Genomic DNA, 27447 nt, shown 5'->3' with positions numbered 1-27447 from the left:
CTGAGGAAGAGGGCGTAGGCTCGGTCAACCGGTAGAGGAGGAAGGTGCCGAGACTGCCGAGCTGCTCGCGCACAACCGCGAGGTCCAGACAGCGGCGCGAGCGATGCGAGTCGAGGGCTGCGAGGAAACAGACTAACTGAAGAGAAACACCTCAGCAGCCGAGTATCGTCTTGTTTCAGCGGCGTGAACAGCAACACAGCACAGTGAGCATGTCGGTGCTAGCTCTGCAAGAGTACGAGTTCGAGAGACAGTTCAACGAGGACGAAGCCATCCGATGGATGCAGGAGAACTGGTAAGGCTGCTCTGCCATGTAACGTCAGCGCCACTGTTAATCCCACATTACATTTTTATGTTCCGCTGCAAAATTACACGCGGTGTGTACGTGCTGAGTGTGAATTGGAGGCTGTGACCGTGCACATGCATCAGCCTCGCACACCGGGATTAAACCTCGCCGTATCCTATTATATCAAGCTCTCTGTCATCATCCGCAAATTGCTGCTCGCGCCCCATGAAATGAACAAATTCACGCAGGCCTTCAGCCGCGTGAGGAGGCTCTGGATGCTCTGCCACAATTCAAGCCTGTCCGGGCTCATTGGACATTACACGGCATCCTGCTGCTGCATCGTGCATCTTTAACGGGCAGGATTTGTCCTTGATTTCCCGTGATTTATTCCCCCGGCATCAGTTACCGCGATAGTATTGTAACGTTAAAGGTCATCCATGGCTCCAGCTGCCTCATCCATTTAGACTGTTACTGGCCTGATAGCACATTTAACCAAGCCTGGCCATAGACTGGGGAAGTACATAACCCAGTCATGTCATGGTTTCCCCCTTTAGAGGTGATATTAGTGATAACGGTCAAAGTGAAACCGGTGTGCAGACATTTGTGAAGACTACTGACATCATAGTAACATCACAGTGTTGCACAGGGGCATGAAAAGGCAACTTTCTGCATGTTATTGTAAGGTAAACTCTATGCAGAGCACTTAATAGGTTTTATTCTGTATGAAAAGGTTGCGACAAATGATTATTTTCCATATCAGTTCATCTGCTAGACAAAAAATATCAGGAAAAAAGACAAATTTAGCCATCACAAGCTCCCTAATGTTTCTGTTTTGTGCAACCAGCTGCCCAAAACACTGATATTTATTGTTAATGATGATGTAAAACAGAGAAATATAGAAAATCCACACATTAAAGACACTGGAATCACAGTGATGGGTGTTTTTGCTTAAAAAAAAGACTGAAATCATCAAAATAGTTGTTGATTTTCTGTCAGATGACTAATCAATTAATAGATCAGCAGTCCAAAACTCTAATATATATATGTCTGTAATGATATAAAACAGAGAAAAGTAGAAAATCAGGCCATTAGAGACACTGGGATCAGAGTGATTGGTGTTTCTGCTTAAAAAAAAGACTTAAGTCATCAATAGAGTTAAAAATGACTCCTCGATTAACAGATCAGCAGTTGGAAACTCTAAATATTTTCTATATATAATGATATAAAGCAGAGAAAAGTAGGAAATCCACACATTAGAGTCACTGGAATCTGAGTGAGTGGTGTTTTTGCCTAATTAAAAGACTGAAATAATCAAAATAGTTGTTGAATTCCTGTCAAATGACTCCTTGACTAACAGATCAGCAGTCTGAAACTGTAAGATTTTCTATACATAATGATATAAAGCAGAGAAAAGTAAAACAAATCCACACATTAGAGACATTGGGATTAGAGTGATTGGTGTTTTGCCTAATAAAAAGACTGAAATCATAAATAGTTGTTGAATTCCTGTCAAATGATTAATCAAGTAATAGATCAGCAGCCATGAACTCTAAGATTTTCTACATATAATGATATAAAGCAGAGAAAAATAAAACAAATCCACACATTAGAGATACTGGAATAAGAGCGATTGCTTAAAAAAAGACTGAAATCATCAAATTAGTTGTTGATTTCCTGTAAAATGACTCCTTGATTAATATATCAGCAGTCTGAAACGCTAAAAGTTTTGATTTATAATGATATAAAACAGAGAAAAGTAGAAAATCAGAGACACTGGAATCAGAGTGATTGGTGTTTTCGCTGAAAAAAAAAGCTGAAATCATCAAAGCGGTTGTTGAATTTCTGTGAAATGACTCAGATTAATAGATCAGCTGTAAAAATGAGAGAGGTCTTTGGGAAAATAAGTGATCTAGAATGCTGATTATTAATTACCAATAACTAAATACTAAACAAACTCAGACTGCATTCTTAAAACAACAGAGGAGTGTGACTTAATTCTGATTTGCAGAGTGGAGTTTGCTCAGGGCAGTGTCTGCCAGACTTTACACAAACTGCAACATTATCCTTAACTGATATTCCGCTGTGGCTGCTGGGGTGAAGTCAATATTGCTTCCTGGCTGCTGAGTGCATTGGTGCATTTCATATGTAGGTCATGTGCTGGTCTGGCCAACCATCTTTTGCATACTCACTGGAGGGTCATTACTGTCCAGGTCCGTGCCAGGTTGGGCAAAGAAATGGTCCCAAACAAAACAAAATGAGTCATGCGTTAAGTTAGCATAAGCTTCATTAAGCATGCAGTGGCAGTGGGTTTGTAAACAGCGGGCTGGCTTCCTCATCTCTTTGGACTGCTTTTAGAAAAGAGTCACATTTAGCTTATTATTTTTAACACAAATTTGGAGTGAGCGCAGCTCTTGGAGCCAGACTCAGTTTCGTTCCCATTCATTCAAAGGAAACCTGTGTGTGTGTGTGTGTGTGTGTGTGTGTGTGTGTGTGAGAGAGAGAGAGAGAGAGAGAGAGAGGCAGCATGGGGAGCAGTGTGTAGGAGCTGTCCATACCCTGGTACTGACAACCGACCAATGATGGTAATCTTCTGATGTCGGCTGACAGAGCATTAGCCAATCACGTTGCAGCTGATCTGTGCTGACTTCTCTCTGCTGCTCCTGTAGTGGAGGATGTCAGACTGGGCCAGTGCACATGGCTGATAGAGGCAACGACCACCACAGAAAATGGGACTTGATGGGTTGTTTATTACGTTCAAAATGTCGAGGGAGGAACTGACTAAGCGTGGCATGTTTTTATGACTTAAGGGGGAGATGGAGAAAGAAAACAAACCAACAAGAATAATCTAGTTTGAAGGCAAGCGTCATACAAAGTAGGAAAAAATGAAATAGTTGTGTGACTGTTATTGTAGGAAACTTGTATCCAGCTGCATTTCTTTCTTTTTTTATCATGCAGCGACTTAAAGAGACTCACACACTCTATTTTCTCTTTGTGATTCAGTTTTTGTTATATTCAAATGAGAAAAGTAAAAGCAAAATACACCTATATTTTCCGCAAATTCAGGCTGCCATGAACAGCCTTTTGTAGTAAAAGGCAATATATTTTGTGAATGAATTTACTCATGCCGTTTACTGGCAGTCCCACCCAATACACTATGAGTTATAGCTCCCGCCCATCCCGTTGTAAACACCATACATGTGCACTGATGTAGGCTGAAGTTCATGAGGTTCAAACTACAGTAATATCACAGCATGTGTTTGGTCTGCTGAAAAATGCCTGCTGTGATATCACTGACTGGGATGAGGCGAGAATACTCTGAAGTCTGAACTAGCTGCTCCCATTCAGTGTTGTAAGTGAGCAGTTGAACACACCCTCTGAAATCTGATCTAGAAACATTCAAAGCAGATGTGCAGATGGTGGCAGGATATACCATTAACATAAAAGCCCATTTGACAGCAGTGGTTAGCATTGTCGCCTCACAACAACAGTGTTCCTGGTTTGAACCCAGGGTGGGGGAGCCCCTCTGTGTGGAGTTTGCATGTTCTCCCCGTGTCAGCATGGATTTTCCCCGGGTGCGCCGGCTTCCTCCCACAGTCCAAAGACATGCAGGTTAATTGATAACTCTAAATTGCCCACAAGTGTGAATGCGAGTGTGAATGGTTGTCTGTCTTTATGTGTCAGCCCTGTGATAGTTTGGCGACCTGTCCAGGGTGTACCCTGCCTCTCGGCTCCAGCCCCCCTGTGACCCCCTAACAGGAAAAGCGGTAATGGAAAATGAATGAATTAATGAATAAAAACCCATTTGTCATCATGGAGGCAGAGCTGACCTTCAGAGGTGGAGGATCTGTGTTGATAAATGACAATCAAGACACTGTTCAGACTTCAAAGGTAAGACAAATTTATTTTATATTTAAATGTAGATGTTGCCAGAAGATTCAGTTTTTTAAGATTGCCACTGTAGTTGTTTCACATTTGTCATTAAAGTGTTTAAAAGTGGGAATGCACTACTTGTGCACTTAAAAGAGTGATTCAGAGAACAATCAGATGCACAAGACTGTTTGTATTCAGGATTAGTGATGTTTTAGTGATGACTAGTTTCTTCTTTCTTTCCAGATGTTTTAGCTTAAAGGATAAGTTTGGTATTTTTCTACCAGGACCCGATTTTTCCATGTTTTTGTGTCTAACTGATGAATGGGAACAACAGGTCCTGAAAGTGGTCCAGTAGTGAGAGAGAGTGGTGCAGACAGCAGCAGCGAAACAGACTTGCACTGTCAAAAAAAAAAGCACATCCACTGGAAGTTCTTGTTTTTGCCACTAACATATTCTGATTAATATCTTAAGTGTCAGACAACATTATGTAAAGGACCATACAGAGACTGACATTTTTGTTAAAAAGTAAGATCCTTTTTGTTTAACCAGTAACAGCCCTGAAATTACTATTTACAAGCCCACTAGACTTCATTTAGATAAACAGAAATTTTATTATCGTTAAGCACATTTCATTTAAATTGACAGAAACAAAACAGAACTCACAAAAAATATCTTGGTTCATCTTTCCACTGTTTCAACAATCACCAACTCTGATTTGGTTGAAATAATCCCTTAATTTACCGAGTTATAAGTGAAACTATTCTGGCTCTATACATGCTAAAATTACTGTTTATTTAAATGGAGTCTGGTGGAATTGGGAAAGGCGATTTTGGGGCAGTTTTTAGTAAAACAAAAAGGATCTTACAACAAAATACACTATCTCTGTAGGGGTGCGTTCCATAAGTTGCCAGGCACTTAAAATAATAATAACAGCCAGTCATCTGCAAAAACAAGCACTTCTTTTGGATGTAAATTGATGGCACTAACATGCCCTGGGTGGTTACATTGCACCCTGTTATGCTGCTGCCAGTAGGAGCACTTTCTTTCAACACTGGACTAATTTCAAAAACCGTTGCCCCTGTAAGTCACCTAAAAAATATGGGGAAATGGGTTCAGGTTGGAAAACAGAATATAATAGAATAGATCTTTATTGTCCACTGTGGGTGGAAATCTGTCTTTGGCTAGAAGACAAAAATACCAAACATTCCCTTTAACGTGACAGTCTGGTCTTAAATTGCCTCACAGTGCATTTGATTCTTTGCAGTGTGTTTGCTATTTATGTGTTTATCACAGTGTTGATGATTAAGTGATGCATTGTTCAGTGCTGGTAATAACACGAGCCATGTAGTGCCTGATTTGGGCAGATTATCCATGTTAGCATTAGTATCAGAGCCAGTAGTGTAGCTAGCTGAAATAAACTGCAGGCTACTTCTACTCTTACTACGCTCCAGCTGATAGCATTACATTTATTTCATCTTATATTATCAGTGTCAGAGGGGAAAATAAATCTTTCTCTCCCTCAATGAATCCAGTTCATTTACTGTTCTTAGTTGTAGCCTGAGGCGCTTTTACTTTTCATCACTTTTATGAGTCATACATGCAAAGTAAGATGTATGTGTTGTTGAAAGGGATTTTCTGTACAGATTAAGGCCTTAGCTTAAGTAATACATGTGTTTCAAAGCAGACGTGGTGAGACATCTTTGCACACTGTACCTTGTACATACTGTGTGTACATGTCATTGTTCTGCAGGGATGAATGGAGACTGGTACACCGATCTGATGTGTTTCTGTGAGACTGGCCGCGAACAGCTCAGCATTGTGAAGCAAGAATGATTAAGCAGCCACTTGTCAGAAGAGAAGGAAAAGGAAGAGGAAGGAGTGGACATGGACCTTAATGCTGTTGTTGAGCAACAACATGAGCATCATCCTCTTTCCCTCCTCTAACAGACATTATAACAGTACCATGAGCATATGCAGTCAGTAGGAGCAGGACAGTATGTTAACTATACAGTTTAAAGACATGCACAGTGCATTATTTTTTATTGTCTGTAGCACAAATGACATAGAGGTGACAGCTTGTCAGACTTGGTGTTGCTGTGGAGGTTTTGGGCAGCCAACTCAAAGAAAATGTGGATTTGATAGCACAGACCAGTAGTTTTTGCATAAAAGATTAGAAAAGTGGAAAAAAATCTTTTCTGTACATCAGATATTGCTGTTGCCAGTGTTGTGTTATTTCAGGAGTGTCAGCAGCCTCACACAGCACCTGCTGGGACATGAGAAAGTGCAAATTGAAACGGAGTACATTTTGGAATGAACCTGGCTTATCAGCAGAGGGATATTTACACACCTCTGTTCAACACATATCCTATTTTAATATTCTTTTTCTCCATTTTTGATTTTCTCTGACTTACAAAGTTTAGTGTGTTAAACCCTACTCCCACCAAAATTAGCACATATATGAATATTTAAACTCGCTAAACATAGGCATTAGTTAGACTTTATTTAAATTTTTTTCTGGTGTCACATTCAGTTGCAAGAATGTCACAAAAAATAGGGTAAGTAGACAGCAGAAAGCATTGTGGATGCCAGTTAAAATGTTACAGTGGTTACCTCTTTCATAAGATAAGATTTTATAAATCCCACACTGGGGAAATTTACAATTCACAATTTTGTATCTCTTAAATATTCAATCTCCCTTTCAACCTTGGTGGTGACTAATTTGGAATGATATTCAAGTGCTGCTTGAGCGGAGATGGATGGAATTTGTGGCCGGGATGACAAAGAGTAGCCGAAGTTACCAACGGTTGTGCCGGAAAAGAGGTACTAGAGTTTCCACCCCTGCGTCATTTTTCCATTGCTGCCGATCAGAGCTGCCTCATGCAGATAAATACCTGTGACTACAGCAGAGTCATTTGTCCCGAGAATGAATGCCGACTGTTACCTTTCCCATGAAAGACAAAAGCCAGATTTTATTGGGTGTTAGTGGGATTTTTTCTCCAGTGGGAAAGGGGCAGCATCCAGATTACAAAAAATGTATCTAAAACCAACTGGTTGCATTTAGCTTGTGCACATTTTTCTGTCCAAGTCCACTGTATTATCTGTATTTACTTGTGTAACTGTTCTAGGCATTGTGCTTTAATAGCATGATTTGAATTTCCAAGGTTGTTAATGTCCGAGTTTCTATGCTTTACATATGTGCTCTCACATCTCTTTTTCAATAAACTGTGTTAATTGAAACATCTAACATGTAAATGCTGGCGTACGTGTCATTACTAAAATTATACTAGTGATGTATGTATGTAATTTCTAGAAGTTTGACGAGATGGCAGCGCTCCCAGCCAAATGCTCTGACGGTGTTTGGACTGTAGCCATCGGAGTTAAAACATCTGGCATGCTGCTTTGTAAAGAAATCCTATCTTCCTACCTCTGCTGATATCAAAAGCGCAGCTGCTTCACTGCATAGCTGTTTGGAATTCAAAGCGTATCGTCTCACAGACTGATTGCTCACCATTTGACGTGATGAAAAAACGTCATTGGAAAGAATCAAATGGAAGTGATCAAATATCTGTTGTGTAATATACTATTGGGGATTATGTATGGCAGTCACAGTGAGCATTTGCATTGTGTAGGCGCATTTGGAATTTGTGTTTTTCCCCCCATAGCAATGCATTTGATGTGAGTCTGTGTGATGGGTAAAATGTGCTGCAGTCCTAAAATGCCCGGTTATATATTAAGATTGTTTTTGCAGTCTGGCTTTACCGTTGAGAAGAGATCTGTAACCTTCTGTGATACACACATCTCTAACCTGCTGACTCACTCAGTGCTCCCACAGACGTCATCGTTCTTCATTACCATGCATGCAGGTTGCTTGGAATCTGTGTTCTCTGTTTTGAAAGCCTCTGAGGGAAGACAGCATCCCTATGGGCCTCGGGGCTTTTGATGGATCTCTGGTGGTTTTGCCCCACACTGATAACAAGCGATGCAGAGCTTGAGAATGCTGCAGTGAATATGCACAATGAGGTCTTTGTTGTGGTTTGTTTTGTGTACTCTGTTAATGATTATTCCCACTGCTTATATGATTCATCTGCTCTATGAGGGAGAAGTATCAGAGCTCACTGATGAGTCGTGAAGGTCAGGTTCCTAAAGTACGTGATGAGCTGAGGAGATAAGTCTCTTCCTTCCAAGTCTCATGTTACTTATTCAATCCAAGGGCAGTGAAGCCTATTGTCCCAGAGATCTTGAGCCCTGCTGTTGGATGGATGAGACCAACAGATACACCCGGCTTAAATTTGGCATGCGGGTATCACTTCAGTGGTAATTAAATAGCAGGTTTCCTTTCTTCTTTTGCTAAAGATATGGTTGAATATCATTTGTAATTAGAGTTTCTTTTTTTTAATCCAATGAATTTAGTGATTAACTTTCCATGGTTGATTACCAGTTACTTTTGCTACTCTTCAGTTTAGGCTACTGCGCTGCAAACCAGCTGAGTCTGGTGGAAGCTAGCCAGTGGTGCTGCTCATTCGATAATTACTGCTAGTAACATCATCCCGGCTCAATAGTGTTGCAATGGAAACATTGTGCCTATCCTCTGGTCTCCCCCCAGGTTGCTACAGTGAGTAAGTGGCTCAACTTTGAGTCGCAAACCCCGTCTAGCACTGTCAAGTACGTTATAACTGTTAGCTTTGTTAGTAGTATTAGCACAGCTGGGGTTGCTAACATAGTAAACCGATTACTGAGAATCTTCACAGACAACGTGATAAAGGGGTTTCACCACCTGCCATTTCTGGTTCGGTTCATTAGAACTCAAGTTCGTTTGCCCCTAAGTGCGGTTTGTTTGGGCTGGTGTGAACACAGCAGTCACACTCAGGTGTGCACCAAAAGAACCGGGCCGAGACCTTAACTTTTTTTTTTTTTTTTTTAAAGATAATTCTTAGGGAATTTCTGCCTTTAATTGATAATAGGACAGTCAAGTGTGAAAGGGGGGCGGGGGAGAGAGAGAGAGGGAATGACATGTAGCAAAGGGCCACAGGCCGGAGTCGAACACGGGCCGCTTCGGCAGCAGCCTTATATATGGGGTTCTTGCTCTATCCACTAAGCCACCGAGACCTTCTTGAAGAGGTGGTCTTGGTCTGGTTACAAACGAACTCTGGTGCGGTTCGTTTGTGGTGAGAACGTGTTCCGACCTCAGTCTGAACCAACTGTAGTCACATGACACATTGTTTGGGTTAAACATGAGCATGTTACAGTTCTGGAGGATTATTAATGTGCACCTCCTCCTGTACTGCCTTAATATGCACATTCAGCACATCCAATGCATCAAAACATTGTTTTCTAGTTGGAGCCGCGCCTCGTTTTCAAACTGTGTGGTTTGACTAAAATGAACAATGACAGCAATATAGTCCACGATGAACAGCGCTAAAATCAACCTGCGTAGTTGTCCCTCCATTGTGACATTAGAAAGTGTCACATTTATCTTGCAAGTGTACTCTTCTTCAACGTTTGGTTTACTTCCTGGATTTTTCCCACATGGAAATTCTGACCAATCAAGAGCAGCTTTCTCACACAAGGCATTTGATCTGGTCCGCTTGTAAATCCTGCGGTGAGAACACGAACCAACTCTAGGCAGTTATACAGCTTTGTCCAAAATTAGATTCAGACCAAAGCAAGACAACTGTAGGTCTGAAAGCACCCTTAAAATGTGGTGCAAAATTTCAGAATCAATGGAGTGCCAAACCTCTTTTTTTTTTTTTTTTTTTTTTTTTTTAAAATTAATTGCTTAGTTACTGGTTAATGGATGTCAGGCTATCGAAAGCAAAGTTAACTGAAACGTTAACGCATAATTCAAAGCCACATTGCAAGAGATGTGTGAGTGATGGTTATAGTTTGTAACCATTTTAAAATGTTTATTGAAGAAAGGATTTTTCAGATTTCAGACTAGACTAGCAAGAATTACGTTAGCTATATTTTCTAGCTGTCTTCTGTTTGTGTTTTATATCATTTTCTGTGCCCTGAATTGAATGCATAGCATACTAGCTCTATATTAATGTTATATCAATATCACGATATGAGACTAGATATCATCATAGATTTTGGATATATATCGTACAAAATAGTATTTGGTATGGTGAGATAGATATTTATCGAAGAGAAAAATATCTATGGTATTTTGAAAATACCATAGATATTTTTTATTCTTCGATAAATCAAATGTGACATCAAGCTAAAACTACATTAAATCAAGTGAACAATACCATTTATTGTTTTGCTATATAAAAAATATGATGTAAATGAATAAAATTTTCCAGCTTTCTCTTGACAGTCTTACAGTAAAATGTACAAGGTCATGCTTGTGCATGCTGCTGCCATTTTAACGAGCGCAGCACAGGATGATGCTGATCATTTCTGACCATGTTAACCCAGAGTCCACCCCAGGCTTACTGTTTGCGAGGCTGCTCTCCTTCTCATGACTGGTGAGGGCAGAGATGAAGATGTGGGCTGGCTCCTCAGGAATTAACGTCTGCCTGGAGTGTCGTTATGTCTGGTTTCACTTTCAGCTTTCATCAGGCTGTCAAGGAAAAAAGCTTTGATGCAGACAAATGAAAGAGCAGTTTATTGCAGTCTTTTTTTATTTTGGTTATCTTGAATGCATTGAGTTACTGTGCATTTATGTTTTTACATGATTTTTCAACATAGCTTAAACCTGCATTGTTTACATTGTATAGTGGTCTTCATCGTCCCTGCCTTAGCAGTGCATTGCATCTTTTCTTGGCACGTTTTCTCCATCAACTTTCAATTAGTGGAACAGCACAGCTTGCATGCAGAACATAATTGCATTATTGGCCTTTGCAGTTCCAGTATTGTGTTTTGGGTCACCATTGTGCTTGACTGTTGATGTGTGCTGTTATGTGGGGCTAGAAGAGCACAAGATAGAAGCAGATTTGACACCTTCTCATTGGAAACATTGGTCCACAGTAGTAATAGTGGTTGCAAACTCTTCTGTGTGCCTTTGTTGGTTGGACAGACAGAGAGACACAGCTTGGTCGAGAGCTTTAAGTGTATTCACAGATTGTAGTGGCTTCTATCAACGTATTTTATTACAAGAAGCCTAATATTTGTGACTGGCTTTGTAAGATTTAGTTAAACCAGTGCAAAATTGAAAGTTGTGATTCTGTTTTGAAGTTATACGCCTTTTTGTTATCGGCCACGCCCACTGTCCCTCCCCCCTCGCTTGTTGACATGAATAGTTAACCAGCTGTCCTCTGGCTCATGACCAATTTTTCCACAAAATCTTGTGCCATTCTGTAGATCTATTTGGTAGTTAAGACCCTATACACCAGACTGACTGTTGGCCATCGGGCTGTTGTGAACATCTGTTGTCCTAGTTTTTGCGATGTGTCCCACACCGTTGACATTGGTTGGCCCTTGTCAGCCGATACAGTATGCTGAATTGGTGGCAGAGCCGGCAGAGAGCGGTATCGCTCTGATTGGCAGCTCATCTCATTGCATTAGAAGAGAAACAAAAGTGAGGAAAGCAGAGAAGAAATAAAGTCACAAGGGTGAGAGAAACAAAAGTGTTCTATGGTAAGATATGTTTTATACATTGAACTCTTTATCATGAAAACAGTTTGGCATTGCTTGTTATTGTTCGCTAGTGCACGCTATCATTTGCTCTTTCAACACTGGGTTGTGTTGTTAATCTGCCGACTGGCTAACTAGCGTCTTGAATCGGTTCTGTCGGTCTTCTGGGTTCCCTTTTGGAAATAAAGACAATTGCTGCCTGCTGGTGTGGAGAGTTATTTCCTCTCAAGCAGATGCAGAATGTACATGCTAGCTGGTTGTTGGCTGTCGTCTTTGCGGTGAGTCAGCCTTTACAGCTGCTAGTTCTTTGATTTTGCTTTGGTGTTTCTGGGCCTTTATTCACCTTTTTATTTCATTTTCAAGTTTCATGATTATTTCATTTATAAAGCACTTTAGGACAGAGATATATACACATACAGACACAACAGTTCACAGATGAGTTAAGCAAAATTACCTTTTAGCTAATTGGCATGAACACAGACACAGTTGACCTCATGCCAAATTTCAGCCCCACAGGGCAAACACTGTGGCTGCCAAAGTGTGGAGAAATTTTCTTGGACCAGTGACAGAGCTGCTGGTTGCACCTAAGAAGTATTTTAAATGAAATGCGTGAACAGTATAGAGATGCAATGAAGGTGCATGGATGTGTACATTCAGTTTATACTGCTGAGTAATATACCATACAAGCTTCCCACAAGCTATTTGTCTTTGCTGCTTAAAATAAGCATGACTCAAGATGTTCTTAAGCACTTAACAGGCTGAAATAATTACCACTCAACTAAAGAACTCTTCTGTTACCTGAACAGATAAATTGACTCCTGATATGGGCCATCAGATGCAGAATAACCTAAACCAGTGCGTGATAGCACCTTGCAAGCCTGGTTATTTTAATGTTCCATTGGAAACTGCATGCAGTAGCTGGGACTGGTGGGTGTGTTACTAACTGGATTATAAATGGGTGCATTCTGGTTGACAGATTATTCTGTAATAGCTCTGTCTTACTTACAGCACCTCTTGGTCTTATTTAGTGGTTTGCTGCTCATCCTACACTTTGGCACAGTAGCTCTGCTCGCCTTTCCACTGCTTTAGATACAGACAACAGCGCCAGGAAATAGAGTTACACCCCATGGACTGAACGGCGTGGCTTTGTGTGTATGTGCACACATACACACTGTTGTTATGCATACAGTTGCATATGCATACGTGACAGTGTAAACACACACATTGGTGAGACCGTTAGACACCAGCTCACAGGCACAGGCTGCAGACTCATCCTCAGACTGCAAACTCAGGATTACGTAACGGGTGAAATCTCCTGGACCAGCTAATACAGATCCAAGTTTCACAGCAGGTTATCCAGCAGCTTTATACAACACTGCGAGTGGGGGAGGGGAGGGGCTACACCACCAACATCCTTATTATATTACCAACTGTACTACAGAGGCTACATGCAGGCACACTGACCACCTGAAACCACGGGGACATACTGCACACTGAATGGGATCTGATGCCTTTTCTCTGTGACAGCTTTTTGGATATCTTAAATTTAGAATAACAAACCTTTGCAGCCTGTCAAACATGTTGAGTGGAACCCTCGTATTAACATTTTTTGGTTTGGACCATTTTTGTTGATCTAGAGTTGCACCAGGCTTTACGTGTTCTTTACTCTGTCAGATATGAACACCTTTTTTCCTTTCCTTTTTTTAAATATATATATATATATATATATTTCACAATCTCAGCATGATTTGGTAACAGCGCAAACTGGGCCAACGCCCAGCGACTCACCCTGTGATACAGTCACACATGGACGAAAGAGATGCCAGCTCCTCTATACTTTAACTTTACTTGCATATTGTTGCATATTGTTCTGGTTCATGTATTGATCATGGTCTTTTTAGAGTGTGGTTTTATTTAGGGATGTCAGTTTCGGTTAATTTTGCATTTGATGCCCAGACACCCATTAACTGGTAACTAGCCAGTTCATTTTTAGGAGAAAATGCAAAATAACATAAAATACAAGAGGCCTTTCTTTTTAGTCTGGCGGTCCATACACTCAGAAGCTTTCAAGCGGCTTGTGGTTAATGGACCTGCACTTCTATAGCACTTTTCTAGTCTTCCGAACACAAAAAGCGCTTTTGCACTCCATGTCACATTCACTCATTCACACAAACAGTCGCACACTGGTGGCCGAGACTACCATACATAGTGCCACCTGCTACCCATAACCACACACTGAAACACCGATGGAACAGCCATCAGGAGCAATTTGGGGCTCAGTATCTTGCCCAACGATACTTCGACATTAGTGGACGACCTGCTATACCTCTGAGCCACAGCTGCCCATTTCAAAGCCATAGCTATTTAGAGGTCGTGAAATTTAACCTTTACTTTATTTTCCTTTTGGCTTTGCTGAGATACAGCCAGCTAGCCCTGTAACATGTGGCAACATGGTGCCCACTGTCCATCACCCAGTCTCCACTGGTTACCTAGGTTTGGCTGCTCAGCTCCGTGCACCACCAAGTTTGGGTGGGAGCTAGGCGGTGGCGCTGCTCATTCTGGGATTACTACTGGTTGCAGAAACATGGTGGCTCCCGTGCCCCACCATGCCCACCTTGTGCCCCCCCCCCCTCCCAGCAATGCCATTGGGTCAGGATGCTGTTAACAGTGGTGATTGCAGAATGAGCAGCAGTGATAGCTAGCTCCCACTAGACCAGAGTGGTGTGCAGTGCAGTAAACTGACGAGTAGGAACATTAACCCATTGACTGACATGCATAGCTTTACCGGTCAAAAATATTCTTAGTGGTCAAGAGAATAATTATTAACCGCCAAGTATTTGATAATTTAATAATTACATTGTTTATTAATATAAGGAATATGTGATTCGGATCATGCCTGCACAAACAGTATATGATTTAAATTATGTTTTGATCCTGGATCCACAATAGCCACAGTAATATAAAACTTCAAAATGTAAAACAGTATATTGAGCTTTCGATGCCCAAAGGGATTCATGTCAACACTTTGAACATGCAGAACTCATGCAGTGGATCTGGGACTATACTTTTCTGAAATGAAGCCACTGTTGTTACTGTTATTTGGAGTAAATCTCAGCAGGAGAGAGGCAGCTGGTTTCCAACCTTGCAGCAAGCAAGAAATCTCTGCTGATTCTGTCACTGCTCTGTGCTGATCCTCCCCAAAAGAACTCTGACGTTGTAGTTTTTCATTTGTGCTGCCTCGGCCCACTTTGACAAACAGCAGAGTCCAGCCTCTCTCCACACCCCTCTAATATATTGTCCAGTGTAGACAGAAGTCGGGTTCAGAAGTGGTGGTTGCGCTGTGTTTTTGTTTGCATCAAGCTTTGTTGTTATTTTCAATTATTAGTTTTGAGATTTTGTCATTGGTACAAGATTTTAGAGGCTTCTTCCACCTTATGCCTCAGCTCAAAGTCATTCTAAATATACACTGTAAATCCTGACTACAGCCAGAATTACTAGCAGACTTAGCCATTCTTAGAAAACATTCAGAATAAGTTTTAAAAAAAAAATCCTCTTTTGACCTTTGCGTCATTAGCCAGAGTGTCAGAGCAGTAATAATATTTCTTCTGGTCATTCGGATCCTTAACAAAATTTATCACTTGTATGTTCTTTCTTTTGTAAAGTGCAGCTTGTTTCTCGTAGGAGAAAATTCAGTTGAAAGTCTCACTTCTCGCATGAATCTGAATACTGAAGGTCAGGAGAGGAGCTGTAGAGGCACTGGGGAGCGTGAAGGGATGATGTGAATTCACACTGATGTCTCAAATAGATTCCCGTGACTGCAGACATAGCTGGGCTGCAGCTGGCCCTTCAGAGCCTTTGCAAAGACAACAGCAGTGCCTGCTCCCCCACCACTCTCGACCAACTTGTCAGCTTTGACTGTGCCCTTGGGTTTCTTTACCCTTTATTATTTTTTTCTGACAGTGTAATCCATCTTCTAAATATAACGCAGTAGGCCGTGCACATCTTAACCTTTGGCTCAGTGTACTTGTACAGGATGATGATAAAACACAGAACACGACAGGAACAATTCACCTTTGTACTTGGGCTGGATCATAAAAAACATCCTAGATTGCAACAGTCATTGGGCTGAAACAGGATTACATAGAGAATTACATTGATGAAACAACATGTGAAACAAAGACAATTAGATAATACTTTTCATGAGGTGACGTTCAGGGTCTGCATTGTAAATAAAGTATTTTCAGATAAAGTTCAAGAAGTTGGTTTATTTTGTAATTGATGAAGCCTAATGCAAATTACGTATAATCTTATGGTGCCCTCACACCTGCTCTCTTCGGTTTGGTTAGAACTCAAGTTCGTTTGCCCCCTAAGTGCGGTCCGTTTGGACAGGTGTGAACACAGCAATTGCACTCAGGTGTGCACCAAAACAACCGAACTGAGATTACAAACGAACTCTGGTGCGGTTTGTTTGTGGTGAGAACGTGTCCCCACCTGGATCTGAACCAACTTCAGTCACATTACACATTGTTTGGGTTAAACATGAGCATGTTACAGTCCTGGAGGATTATTAATGTGCACCTCCTTCTGTACTGCCTTAATATGCACATTCGGTGCATCCAAATGTTTGCCTGCAGAGTTTACGTACCACCTTGGGTTCGTCCTTCACCTTCTCAAAATGATCCCACACTTTGGATTTCCTGTCTAACATGTTATTAACTAGCCTGTGTAATAAAAGCAGGTACCAGCCCTGTAAATTAATGCAATTCCTGTCTGACTGCTGAGCGTGGCCACTTCCTGTGTCTGTCCTTTCAAATTAAATTCCCACATGGTCCAGTCAGATAGGTTTTAATTCATTTTGACATGGTGCAGGTCCTGATAGAATTTCACGTTTTGTTTTTTTTCTGCGACTAAGCAACCAATGAAATGTTGCCAACTAATGACCTTTCTGGTCGACTAACATTTAGTCGACTATCGAGGCAGCCCTACATGTTAGGAAGCAGCTAGTCTCAAGTCTTTCTCAAGAAAAGAAAGGTCTGGCTGGGCCAACTCTCACTTTAAGATTGGAGAAAAAAACGCCCTGGCTGCTTGTATTTCTTTCACCCAATCACAATCATTCTGGGCGGTGTCACAGCAATGGTGCGCTTGCAATAATATTGCCAGGGGGAAACAGGTTTTGGTGTAACACGCCCACAAAAATTTCGCCTACAGGATGCGAACCATGGCAGAAAAATGGCTACATCCCCGCAAGATCAAACAGCGCAAAAGTTAGTAAAGGACGTGTTGAAAACTGCTACACAACCGGAAGTGGTAGGGCGGGACTTCAGCTGGTGGGCCGTTCCGCCCAATGAGAGGCTGATCTATGCAGCGAACTTCCGCCCACTCAGACTAGGAAGCAGCATCCGTCTAAAGTTTACGAACGTTAGCTAACATTAGCCTCCATAAGCTACTGGTCATTCCAGAACAAGCAGGGCTGTAGCCGCAAAAATACTGAATGTTGAGTTGAGCAAGTATGTGTGTTGTTGCTTATGAATTTAAGTTTTCACATCAATGTGTTATTTCTTATTCGAAAAGAAACAGAGCCTTGCTTTGAATGATCCACTGATGATAAACATTTTTATCGAAAAACATTGAGGTGATTTAATTATACATGGTCTGCACTTGCTACACTAAGAAAAGTGTAAAAAATGAATGCCATATGCGTTCAGGATATAGAAAGTGTACTGCACACTACATAATGATAGTTTAAGCAATACAGATTGATTGATTGATTTATTGACATCACTCTGACCTTTGACCTTTCAGCTTTGGCGGCAGTACTCTTAAGGGGAATGCTGAGATTGTTGCTCCTCTCCAATCCAACCAGCCTCGCTACAGTATGTAGGCCACTGTGTGTTCTGTGTTGCTCTGTTCTCCCCTCCTTCGTGTGTAGTTGAGAAACAGTGATGTCATTCTGCAGTGCAACCCTGTTGTCATTCTGTGAAAGCTGCTCCTTTCGACTTTGACTGGACTGCTTTGTCCTTTGTTCTGTGGAGGTGGCCTAAATCAGGTTGTGGGCATCCTGCAAGGACAGAAAAGTGGCATCTTTCATTCTTGGCATACTGATGCACAATGAAGTCCATTATGTTAAACGGCTGACAGTGTTACTGTACTTTTGTTCCTGTCTTCGTTGACTTAGTTACTGTTGTGATAGCAATAGTTTCAGCTTCATATTCTGAGCATCATTTTCTTTTCAGTGAGCAAAGGAGAAGAACTGGGAGTCAATACTCTCTGCTATAGTGATGTAATTCCTTAGAGGGGACCTATTATGCTTTTCGTTATTGTCTGTCATATATGAAATATTACAGAGATGGGCTTTCATATTCAACATGGCCAAAGTTCAAATAATGATGTAAACGTATGTAGAAATAATCCCTGTGAGCAACAATTCAGGTTTCCTACCATTCTGACTACTCTGTCTCCAAGTTTTTTCTACTTTGGCTACAACATGATGTCAGACGATGTCAGATTTCTAGAAATGGTCATCTGCCCAGGCATGCTACGGCAAGTCTTAACATTATGTAGCCTTCACTGCTACATGGAGCTACATGCTAACTTCAGGGAAACTTGTAAACTTGGTTGCTGATATTGTAAATTTCTTCCTAGATTTTGGACTATATTCCTGCTGAAACATGTCCAAATGTGTTTAAAAGCTTTTACTCGTTTTTTTTAATGAAAGAGAGTTTCTTTGTTACTGTGTTATTGTTTGCCATTCCCTGGTTGCAAGTACATTGCTACATGTAGCTACATGCTAATGTCAGGGAAACATGAATTTCTCCCTGATTTTGGATCATATTCCTGCTGGAATATGCCTGGTTGTGTTTAGAAGTTTTTATTGGTGTGTTTCAGTGGAAGAAAGTGTCACTGTTCTCCCTTATAGCCATTCCCTGACTGCAGGTACACTGCTGCATGTAGCTAGATGCTAACGTCAGGGAATCAAGTAACCGTGGTCACTTATGTTGTAATTTCTCCCCTATTTGGGATCATATTCTTGCTGGAATATGTGCGAGTGTGATGAATTTGGCTTTAGAACTTCTACTGGTGATTTCTCACTGAGAAAATGCCACAATTCTCCGTTATCTCCAGTCATTCCCTGGCAACAAGTACACTGCTACGTGTAGCTACATGCTAACGCCAGGGAAACCTGTAATCTTGGTTGCCGATGTTGTAAATTTCTCTCTGAATTCCAATCATTTTCCTGCTAGAACAAGTCTGGGAGTGAAGATTTGCTTTAGAGGCTTTTATTCCTGATTTTTCAAGGTAGAAAGTGCCACTATTCTCAGCAGACCTTGAAATGCTGACCAATCAGAGCAGACAGGACTTTTTTGGGATGAGGCTATTAAGAGACGGGCACTGGACGGAGTGTCTCAGACGGAGGGTTAATTCAGGTGTTCCACACAGAGTGTTTTTGACCATTAAAGCATGTAAATACTAGGGATGCATCGAATATATTTGGCTGAATATTGCAAAAAAACAGCCGGAGTGCCCGGAGAGAACCCACGCTGACACGGGGAGAACATGCAAACTCCACACAGAAGGGCTCCCAAGCCCGGGATCGAACCGGAAACCCTCTTGCTGTGAGGCGAGAGTGCTAACCACCACACCACCGTGCCGCCCCTAACCAAATATATTCGGCCGAATATTGCAAAAAAACACACATTCGGTATTCGGTGGAATAAGTTAAAAGCAAGGCCGAATAATAGTGGCGTGTTTTGATAACGCAATCAAACAGCGTGCCGTGGCGGGCCGAGTAAAATGTCGGCAGTGTGGCGATCCGCCCGTCACTGCACTCGCATTTGCGACTAAAAATAGTTTTGAGCGAGCAAAATAGGCTTAAATCATTCAGCACGCTGTGCGAGCAGCCTACAGATTTCAACCACCAGCAGAAACGAAAGGCGAATCCCACCGATTGTGGGTTGAATGGGGGTCACAGACAGTAATGTCCGTCAAATACGACGGCCATCGGCTTACCAGCGACGGGATGTCGGCTCCAATAATATCCTCTTCTTGGCGTCATGACTGCCCAAAAGTACCTGAACAGCCGAGCCAGCCGAACACAGACCGTACATGATGTGTCAGAGGAGAAACGAGCCGTTCACGGCCCACAAACCTCACCGCACTTTAGGGACTGTTCGTTACTTATGAAGGGACTGTTCTTTACTTATGGAGGGACTTGTCAGGGGAGGAGGGTGGCTGGTTGATTCTTATTTTATTTATTTATTTTATTTTGATCCCCCCCTATGTTAATCACTTATTGATGCTGTTTTTGAAGTATGAATAAGTCAATAAGTAATTTATTCCATTGAAATATCATTGATGTATTATAGAAAAGTGATTTATCTTTTTATAAATGACAAAAAGCACATCTGCCTCATTTTCACTGTGGTATCTTGATACTACTCAGAACCATGATATTTTCACTGGTATCGTACAGTGGGATCCAATTTTGGTACCCTGACAACACTAATCTGGAGGGGGTTCATCTGCAAAAACTAATGAAAAACTAAACAACAATATTCGGTATTCGGCCAAGCGTTTAATATTATTCGGCTTTGGCTTTGGCCACAAATTTTCATTTTGGTGCATCCCTAGTAAATACGTTCAAGTAGAAACCTTAAAGCCTGAAAATGAGCATAATAGGTCCTCTTTAATACATACAACTGCGCATATTTGAAATGTATTAGAAAGACAAGTGAGAATCAGGGATGCTCCAAGCCAATGTGCGGATTTTGTATCAAGCAGATCATGACATTTTCAAGCAGTTGTCATTGGTTGACACATAACTGCTAGCACTTTGAAATTTGTTTTCAAATATAAAGTCCATTATAAATAAAATGCATTATTATTATTATTATTATTAATTGATATTCAACTACACAACTGACTCTCTTATATGGCTGCCCCAACAACATTAACATTACAAGCTACAACCTTAGAAATTACCATTAGGTTGAATAAAAGTTTCTGTGACACAGACTTAAAAACAGAACATTAATAAAAGGTTTTCCTGTAATATATTGTCCTCTCCCTGCATTTCACACAGCCACGTTTCTCAAGTTTTTTAAGTGGCTAAGCAAAGTGCACACTACTTCTTTCTTGCCGAGCTACACACCTGATCAGCAAAACTGGGTGATGTCGTTGCCGTGCTCTGCTGAGGCTGCAGAACAGAACAGGATGGATTGCTGTTTACAGGTTGCATACGTTACGCTTCTGTGAGAAATGTTTGCGTTTGTAATATGAGCCGTGTACAGACCGTGTGACCAGTATACCAGTGTGCTACAATACTGTGTATTACAAAGACAGTTGACCTTGAATAGATGTCCTATCCAGAGGTTTAACTTGCCTTTTGTATGATACTATAATACACACTTAAAGCTTAAAATAGAATATTTTTCCTACTGAGTAATACATTTTAATGTGATGATTAAAGCTGTAATCATGTTGTTCTCTTTGTATAACCTCCAAAAAGCAGCACAGAAAGAATCTGACTCCTGGGGTTTTACGCAACTCATCATCCCCACAGCTATTGGTCCCAGAGCTCCCAGATTGCCTCATTCTTGCTATCACTGTCCTCTGAGAGCAAACCTGATGTTTTAATATCTTTATTTTTTCAAGGGTGTTACTGCACATGCTTCTTTTTTTACACACATCTCTATGGCTGGCCACTGAGAATCCTCCTAATGGCTCACTCACTGGCACCTGCAACCTTACCATCATAAGTTTATTTTACCTAACTTATCTGGCTAATGCTGCTCCACACTATGACTCTGCTCCGTGTCCACTAGACCAAACAGTGTTTTGGGCAAAGCTGCTTCAGTTTCAGGCAGCGTGCCCCCATCTTCTGTTGGTCCTACTCAGCATCCAGTCTGTCAAATCAGACCACCTGCTCTTTGTGATTGTGCTGAGCGCTAGGAAATGCTTTTCTTTAGATTCGGCTGGGCCAGGTGGTGCTTCAGCATGAGTCCTCCACGTCATGTGGCACAGCAGTGATCTCTGACAAGACAATTAAGGCAAACAGGCATCACAGGACGGTGGGAGTTGGAACTGAATAGAAGCAGTAACTGTAAACTGAAAGCTAAGCATTTAGTAACTGTTGGAGCTGGACTCGAATCATTAAAACATTACTTCGGGCATTGCTTGTGAAGCCAGTACAGCTATTCTTTGTATTCCATACACAGTATTCTATATTCATGATAGTGGTGCTGCTGGAAGAGGAGCAGATAGAGAAGCAGATTTTAAGTTGCATAAATTTATTTCCGAACCTGAAAACCTGGGGTCTGAAAGGTCATGAGTGACACTCACTGCTCTCTCAGTAACTTGTGAAAATGCTTTTAACCGAAGTCGACAAAGCAAAAGTCTCCCTTTGAAAACATGCTGTTAAACTGTCATCATTTTAAAGTGTGTAGTTACATAGGAATGCAGTGTTCATGTTGAATAGCTGCTCGTAGTTAAAGGATGGATTCCTAACTGATTGCTGTTTGTTGCTCACGTTACGTCACCCTGGGACTGATTTTTCATGTCCTCTTTCATATATTAGTCTGCACTGTTTTTGTTACGTTGCTGCTTTTTTATTTTGTTGACTCATCACATTTGTTGCAAGAGGTTTGTTAATTAGCTAAATATAAGCCGCCCAGTGTGTACATGATGTGATCGTATGACTTGTGGGACAGGATTTTTTTTTTAATTGGTCCAACATTGAGAGAGAGAGGGGTGCAGCCAGTAGAGGTGAAACAGACTGCAGGGTCAGGTGGCTCCGTCAGTTTACATTCACTAACAGTGCTTGTTTTTGCCACTTACAGGCTCAGATTACTATTATTATGAGTCTCTTAACAACATTACAAAAAGGATGCTACAGAGAAATGGAACACTTAACAGTACCTTTTGCTTGTTCCTTTCTGTTCTGCGTCTTTTCCACATTTTCAAAATTAGCTAAATATTCAGCTATGACATTGAAAATATTTTAAGATAGGGGTAAGATTCGCTTTCTGTACTTTGACACAAAAAACTATAACTGGCACTCCTTTCTCCAGCTTTCACTAACATTTCCACTGTTTTCTTCCTGCAACAAATCACCTCTCGCAAGATTTCAGAACTTTGGAGAAGTACCAGAGTTCCCCTTTAAGCTGTGTAGGTGAAGGCTGTGAAAAGTCAAAAGTTAATGTTAATCCTTTTGTTTTCTTGTGTGTTTACAGGAAGAAGTCATTTCTCTTCTCTGCGCTCTACGTTGCCTTTATCCTCGGGGGCCGCCATGTCATGAAACAGAGGGAGAAGTTTGAGCTGCGGAAACCGCTGGTGCTATGGTCGCTCACGCTTGCGCTATTCAGGTGATAAAGCGCTAACATCATTAATGCCAGCAGTAAATATCAGTTTTTAAATTACAAAGAGTAACCTTAATATTTCAAAATAAGGGTTAGGCATTCTAATCACTGGCCTATGTAGATGACTTTCTGTGGTCAGTAAAAGTTTTGCCATTCATAAACATTTCTCTGGCTTTACTTTTCACAAAGCATTTCTTTTTAATTTACGTTGGTATGAACACGTTGTGTAATTACTTTAAAATCATAAAAATCTGAAGCTTCTCATTGTTACCTTATTTGTATAGTGTGTGTTTTCTATTCATAGTGCAGAGTGCATCTGTCACAACAGATATTATCAGCAACAGAGGGAAGTAGGTGGTATGCCATAGCTCCTCTTTACACATCAAGTACATAGTAAATTTATCAGGGGCTTGATTTAAAAAAGAATGAGTGAAGGGTTATTCCAAGGCATCAAAGAATGTGGTTTGATCCACATGGGATTCTGTCCAGGGTCAAGAAAAGAATAGATGGTTTGAGTCAGATAAAAAAAGATGCATACTTTTATACATCATTTAAGCTGCTGCTGACCACACATTTTTTCTCTCCATCCTTGTAGTATATTTGGTGCCATCCGTACTGGGAGTTACATGATGTACATCCTGATGACAAAAGGGCTTAAACAGTCGGTTTGTGACCAGAGCTTTTACAACGGGCCTGTCAGCAAGTTCTGGGCATACGCCTTTGTACTTAGTAAAGCACCAGAACTGGGTAAGTCAAGACCATCTTATGGCATGTGTCATATGGTCGTTGTGCTGGGTATAATATGCATTTAGAAAACAAAGATGTAAAGCACAGTAAAGGCATGTTAGTGAACTGCAGTTCCAATTACTGAGTCGTCCACTGTTCTGTTGTCAGTTGTAGCGTAACCCAGTGTTGGACTAAACACATGCACAATAGGCAGATATAATTACAAACCATTTGTGCTGTCGTCAAAACAGAGCTAGAACAGTGACAGTAAGTTTTGGCATCAAAATTAAATTTACACTAAATAAAGCTCCACTGAAAAAAAACACAGGCATTAAAAATTATTTTATTTTGATTATTTATTGCATTCTGATGTTTCACAGTGACAGTTTTTTTTTTCTTGTCATTTTTTACATTGTGAGGTTTTTTTAATGGTGAATTTTTTCGAACATTTTTTTTTTTTTCAGTTTCAACTTTGTTACTGATTTGGTGTGGAGGGAGGGAGATTGAGGGGAGGGGCAGGGGGGCATGATTTACATATAATCTGCATTTGAAGGAGTTGGACTGTATATTGTTTATAAAATTAGGATACTAGTACCAATACCAGTACCCTTAAAGTGATACCGATACCAATAGAGTAGCTAATTTGATACCTGGTATGGAGTGGCATGTAGTACAGCTGTACTCTTGAACAGTAAACTCTTGAACATTTTGGTGGTGTCTCGGCATACTGATCTGCCATCTCCGTAAAAATGCACCGCACTCGATTTCACCACACCACAGACTGTATGAGTTGTAGCTGTTGCTGCAGGAGTGTGAGCTTCGTCATAGAGACAGTTTTGAGAATCTGTCCGGCAGCACACCCAGTGACAGGGCTAACTGTTAGCACAATATTGTTAATGATAAGGACAGAGTAACACCGTTTCAGTGTTGCTGCGAGTTTGTTGGGACAGTTGGCTTGGATGGATTTTAGCCGCTGCTGCTGTGCTAGCTCTGGCTAACTGGGCAGATGATGACCTGATCATCTGCCAGAAGGAGAACAGCTCCGGCGATGGCTGCTATAGAAAGTGTGCTGATCTGGTTGGGAGTCGGTTGGTACTTTAAAGGTATCAGGTACCACTAAGGAGAGAATGTGACTCCTCTGTATTCACAGAACACTCCGGAGCCTGGCATCACTGCACATCCAGCATACAGTAGTGTTTTCAGTGAGTTCACTCCCAAAAAGCAAATATGTTTTGCCAATTTTTTTTTAGATGCCAAAATTAACCGTCATTGTTCCAGCTCCATATACCAAGCTGTAACCTCACACATAATGTGCTCCTGCACACTGTTTTGCCACATGCATAAATGCACACAGTGGACATATACAACAGTAAGGAAGGAGTGGCATTACTTGAAAATTTTGAATAATTTCAAATGTATGTTTATGACTGTACATGCTCTTCTCAAACTTACCCCAGTGTCTTGAACAACCCAACTTACACCCTTTGTCATACCTGCAGGTGACACTCTCTTCATCGTCCTGAGGAAACAGAAGCTGATCTTCCTCCACTGGTACCACCACATCACCGTGCTGCTCTACTCCTGGTACTCCTACAAAGACATGGTGGCCGGCGGCGGATGGTTCATGACCATGAACTACCTGGTGCACGCCGTCATGTACTCTTATTACGCCTTGCGGGCAGCCGGCTTCAAGGTGTCGCGCAAGTTCGCCATGTTCATCACCCTGACCCAGATCACCCAGATGCTGATGGGCTGTGTGGTCAACTACCTGGTGTACTCGTGGATGCAGCAGGGCCAGGAGTGTCCATCCCACATGCAGAACATTGTGTGGTCTTCCCTCATGTACCTCAGCTACTTTGTGCTCTTTGTTCAGTTCTTCTTCGAGGCCTACATCGGCAAGTCCAAATTAGCGGCTGTCGCCAAGAAGGGCGACTAAACTAATGCCATATGTATGGGAAGAAGGGAGATAATGAAGAAAAAGGGAGATGGAAATGGAGAGCAGGGACCAGTGACTTGAGAGAATATGTTAGGGGTGAGGGTTGTTGGAATGAATGATGGGTAATGCAGAGGTGGCAGAGGCTTGGGGAGTGGGGGTGGGGTGGGGGTGGGAGGGTCAAGAGGATGGCTGGTGTTTGTGCTTGAGCATTACTAATGTGCAGATCTAAAATGCCTCAATGGATGTGACGTCTCCGTTGAGGGATGCTGAGGAAGCAGCGCCACCATGATCAGAAGCCATCACGAAGTTGTACACCTGAAGTTTAAAAGCCCTTTTTTAAATTCATCATAAATAGTTTTTAAAAATCTAAACTATAAGAAAAGGACAAAGACACCATATTTAATAAATACATCTGCCATGAGCATATGTTTACTTGATATTAAAAAATAAATTAATTGGTACATATGACGATGGATGGAGTCAACATTACCCTGAGCCATCTGAGTATGTTTTTGTCCGTTTGTTGTCAGTGTTTGTTGTTTTGTTTCGATTTGTCAAAGAAAAAGTTTGAAACACTGGAGAGTGTCGGTGGTTGATGTGAACTGATTGGGTGAACGGCACTGTATCTTCTGTGTCTTACATTGCAAAACGCGATATTTTCTCAGGTCTTAGGTTATCTTTCTTAATATAATATGCATATCAAGACAACGTAGACATGTTTAACATCAGCACCGGTTTACAGTATGGCTAAAATTCATCCAGTACAGCCGCACAGTTGAAAAAAAAGTATGAATGAAGCTGATTGAACTGACTGACTCAGATGATCACACCGCTCCTCGGCATGATGGGGAGACAGATGCTGACAGTGCCCTGCTTCACCACTTGTCATGACCTTGCAAGAAGTTGCCGACCACACTTGGAAAATGACTTGCCATTGATTTCCAAACGCCTCTCTGTTGAAGGGTCCCTACCAGTGAAGAAAACTTGTCTGTTAGACACTGAAGGCTAAAATGGAGGACAAACATATTTATGTTTAGTAAAAGAAAAAAAAAAAACATCAAACATGCAAATTGTCAAATCTGCTGTATTGACTCTGAAAAATAGTATGTATCCTTAATGGTGTCTGTTGTGCTATTGTGCATTTGCACTGTATCAATGTCAAAAAACAATTGTTGCTGAAAACCTTAATGTATGAACAAAGAGTGCAAAAATGTCACATGTGCCTGTGGTGTATGTTTTTTGTGTCACATGCTACATCTTGGCATTGCACATACTTAGCATTTTTTGGTGCTAAACCTGAAAAGTCATTTTTGGGACTACATGGCAGATTTAGAAGCAGCAGTATTTTGAAAGGTTAGAGGGTGATTATCACTTTCAGGTATCCAGTTTACCTGTTGAGTAGTGTACTTGCATGCATGTCAAACCTGATTCAGTGGATCTTACGTAGCAGTAATTACAACCCGCTGAGCTGCATACCTGCTATGAGCTCTTAAGCACATCAAGGATTCACTTTTTGGTTGCTTCAGTTAAGTGTTCACATCCACTGTAGCTGACCTCCCCCTAGAGGTGCAATTGCGCAAGTAAGCTTTATCTGAGACTACATCTGTGCAAAAACCTTTAAGTGGACAGATGCTTTACTTTGAGTTACTGCTTTAATGTTTGTTGAAGTTAACACATTGTTTTTTAATTCTTTCCTATGA

The 27447-nt window shown here is 41.2% G+C and overlaps 1 protein-coding gene across 1 annotated transcript; it reads left to right on the top strand.

The window, feature by feature from the left end:
- The first annotated feature begins 24 nt into the window (after nt 1-24).
- Nucleotides 25-26963, top strand: elovl6 (ELOVL fatty acid elongase 6). Its single transcript, XM_049585155.1, has 4 exons — nt 25-292; nt 22960-23091; nt 23681-23832; nt 25311-26963. The coding sequence occupies exons 1-4, from the start codon at nt 210-212 to the stop codon at nt 25745-25747; spliced, it is 804 nt and encodes a 267-aa protein (XP_049441112.1). The 5' UTR covers nt 25-209; the 3' UTR covers nt 25748-26963.
- Nucleotides 26964-27447: the final 484 nt, after the last annotated feature.

This window comes from Epinephelus fuscoguttatus, linkage group LG9 (assembly GCF_011397635.1).
Source record: "Epinephelus fuscoguttatus linkage group LG9, E.fuscoguttatus.final_Chr_v1".
Taxonomy (NCBI): Eukaryota; Metazoa; Chordata; class Actinopteri; order Perciformes; family Serranidae; genus Epinephelus; species Epinephelus fuscoguttatus.
Note: the sequence above shows the minus strand (reverse complement) of the source record. Positions and strands in the feature narration are given on the sequence as shown.

Bases quoted from the DNA above. Each gene is read 5' to 3' on its own strand.
- elovl6 (XM_049585155.1), top strand. From the start codon at position 210: ATGTCGGTGCTAGCTCTGCAAGAGTACGAGTTCGAGAGACAGTTCAAC. The intron at 23,092-23,680 runs GTGATAAAGCGC...CCATCCTTGTAG, and splicing joins CTCACGCTTGCGCTATTCAG to TATATTTGGTGCCATCCGTA. The intron at 23,833-25,310 runs GTAAGTCAAGAC...TCATACCTGCAG, and splicing joins TAGTAAAGCACCAGAACTGG to GTGACACTCTCTTCATCGTC.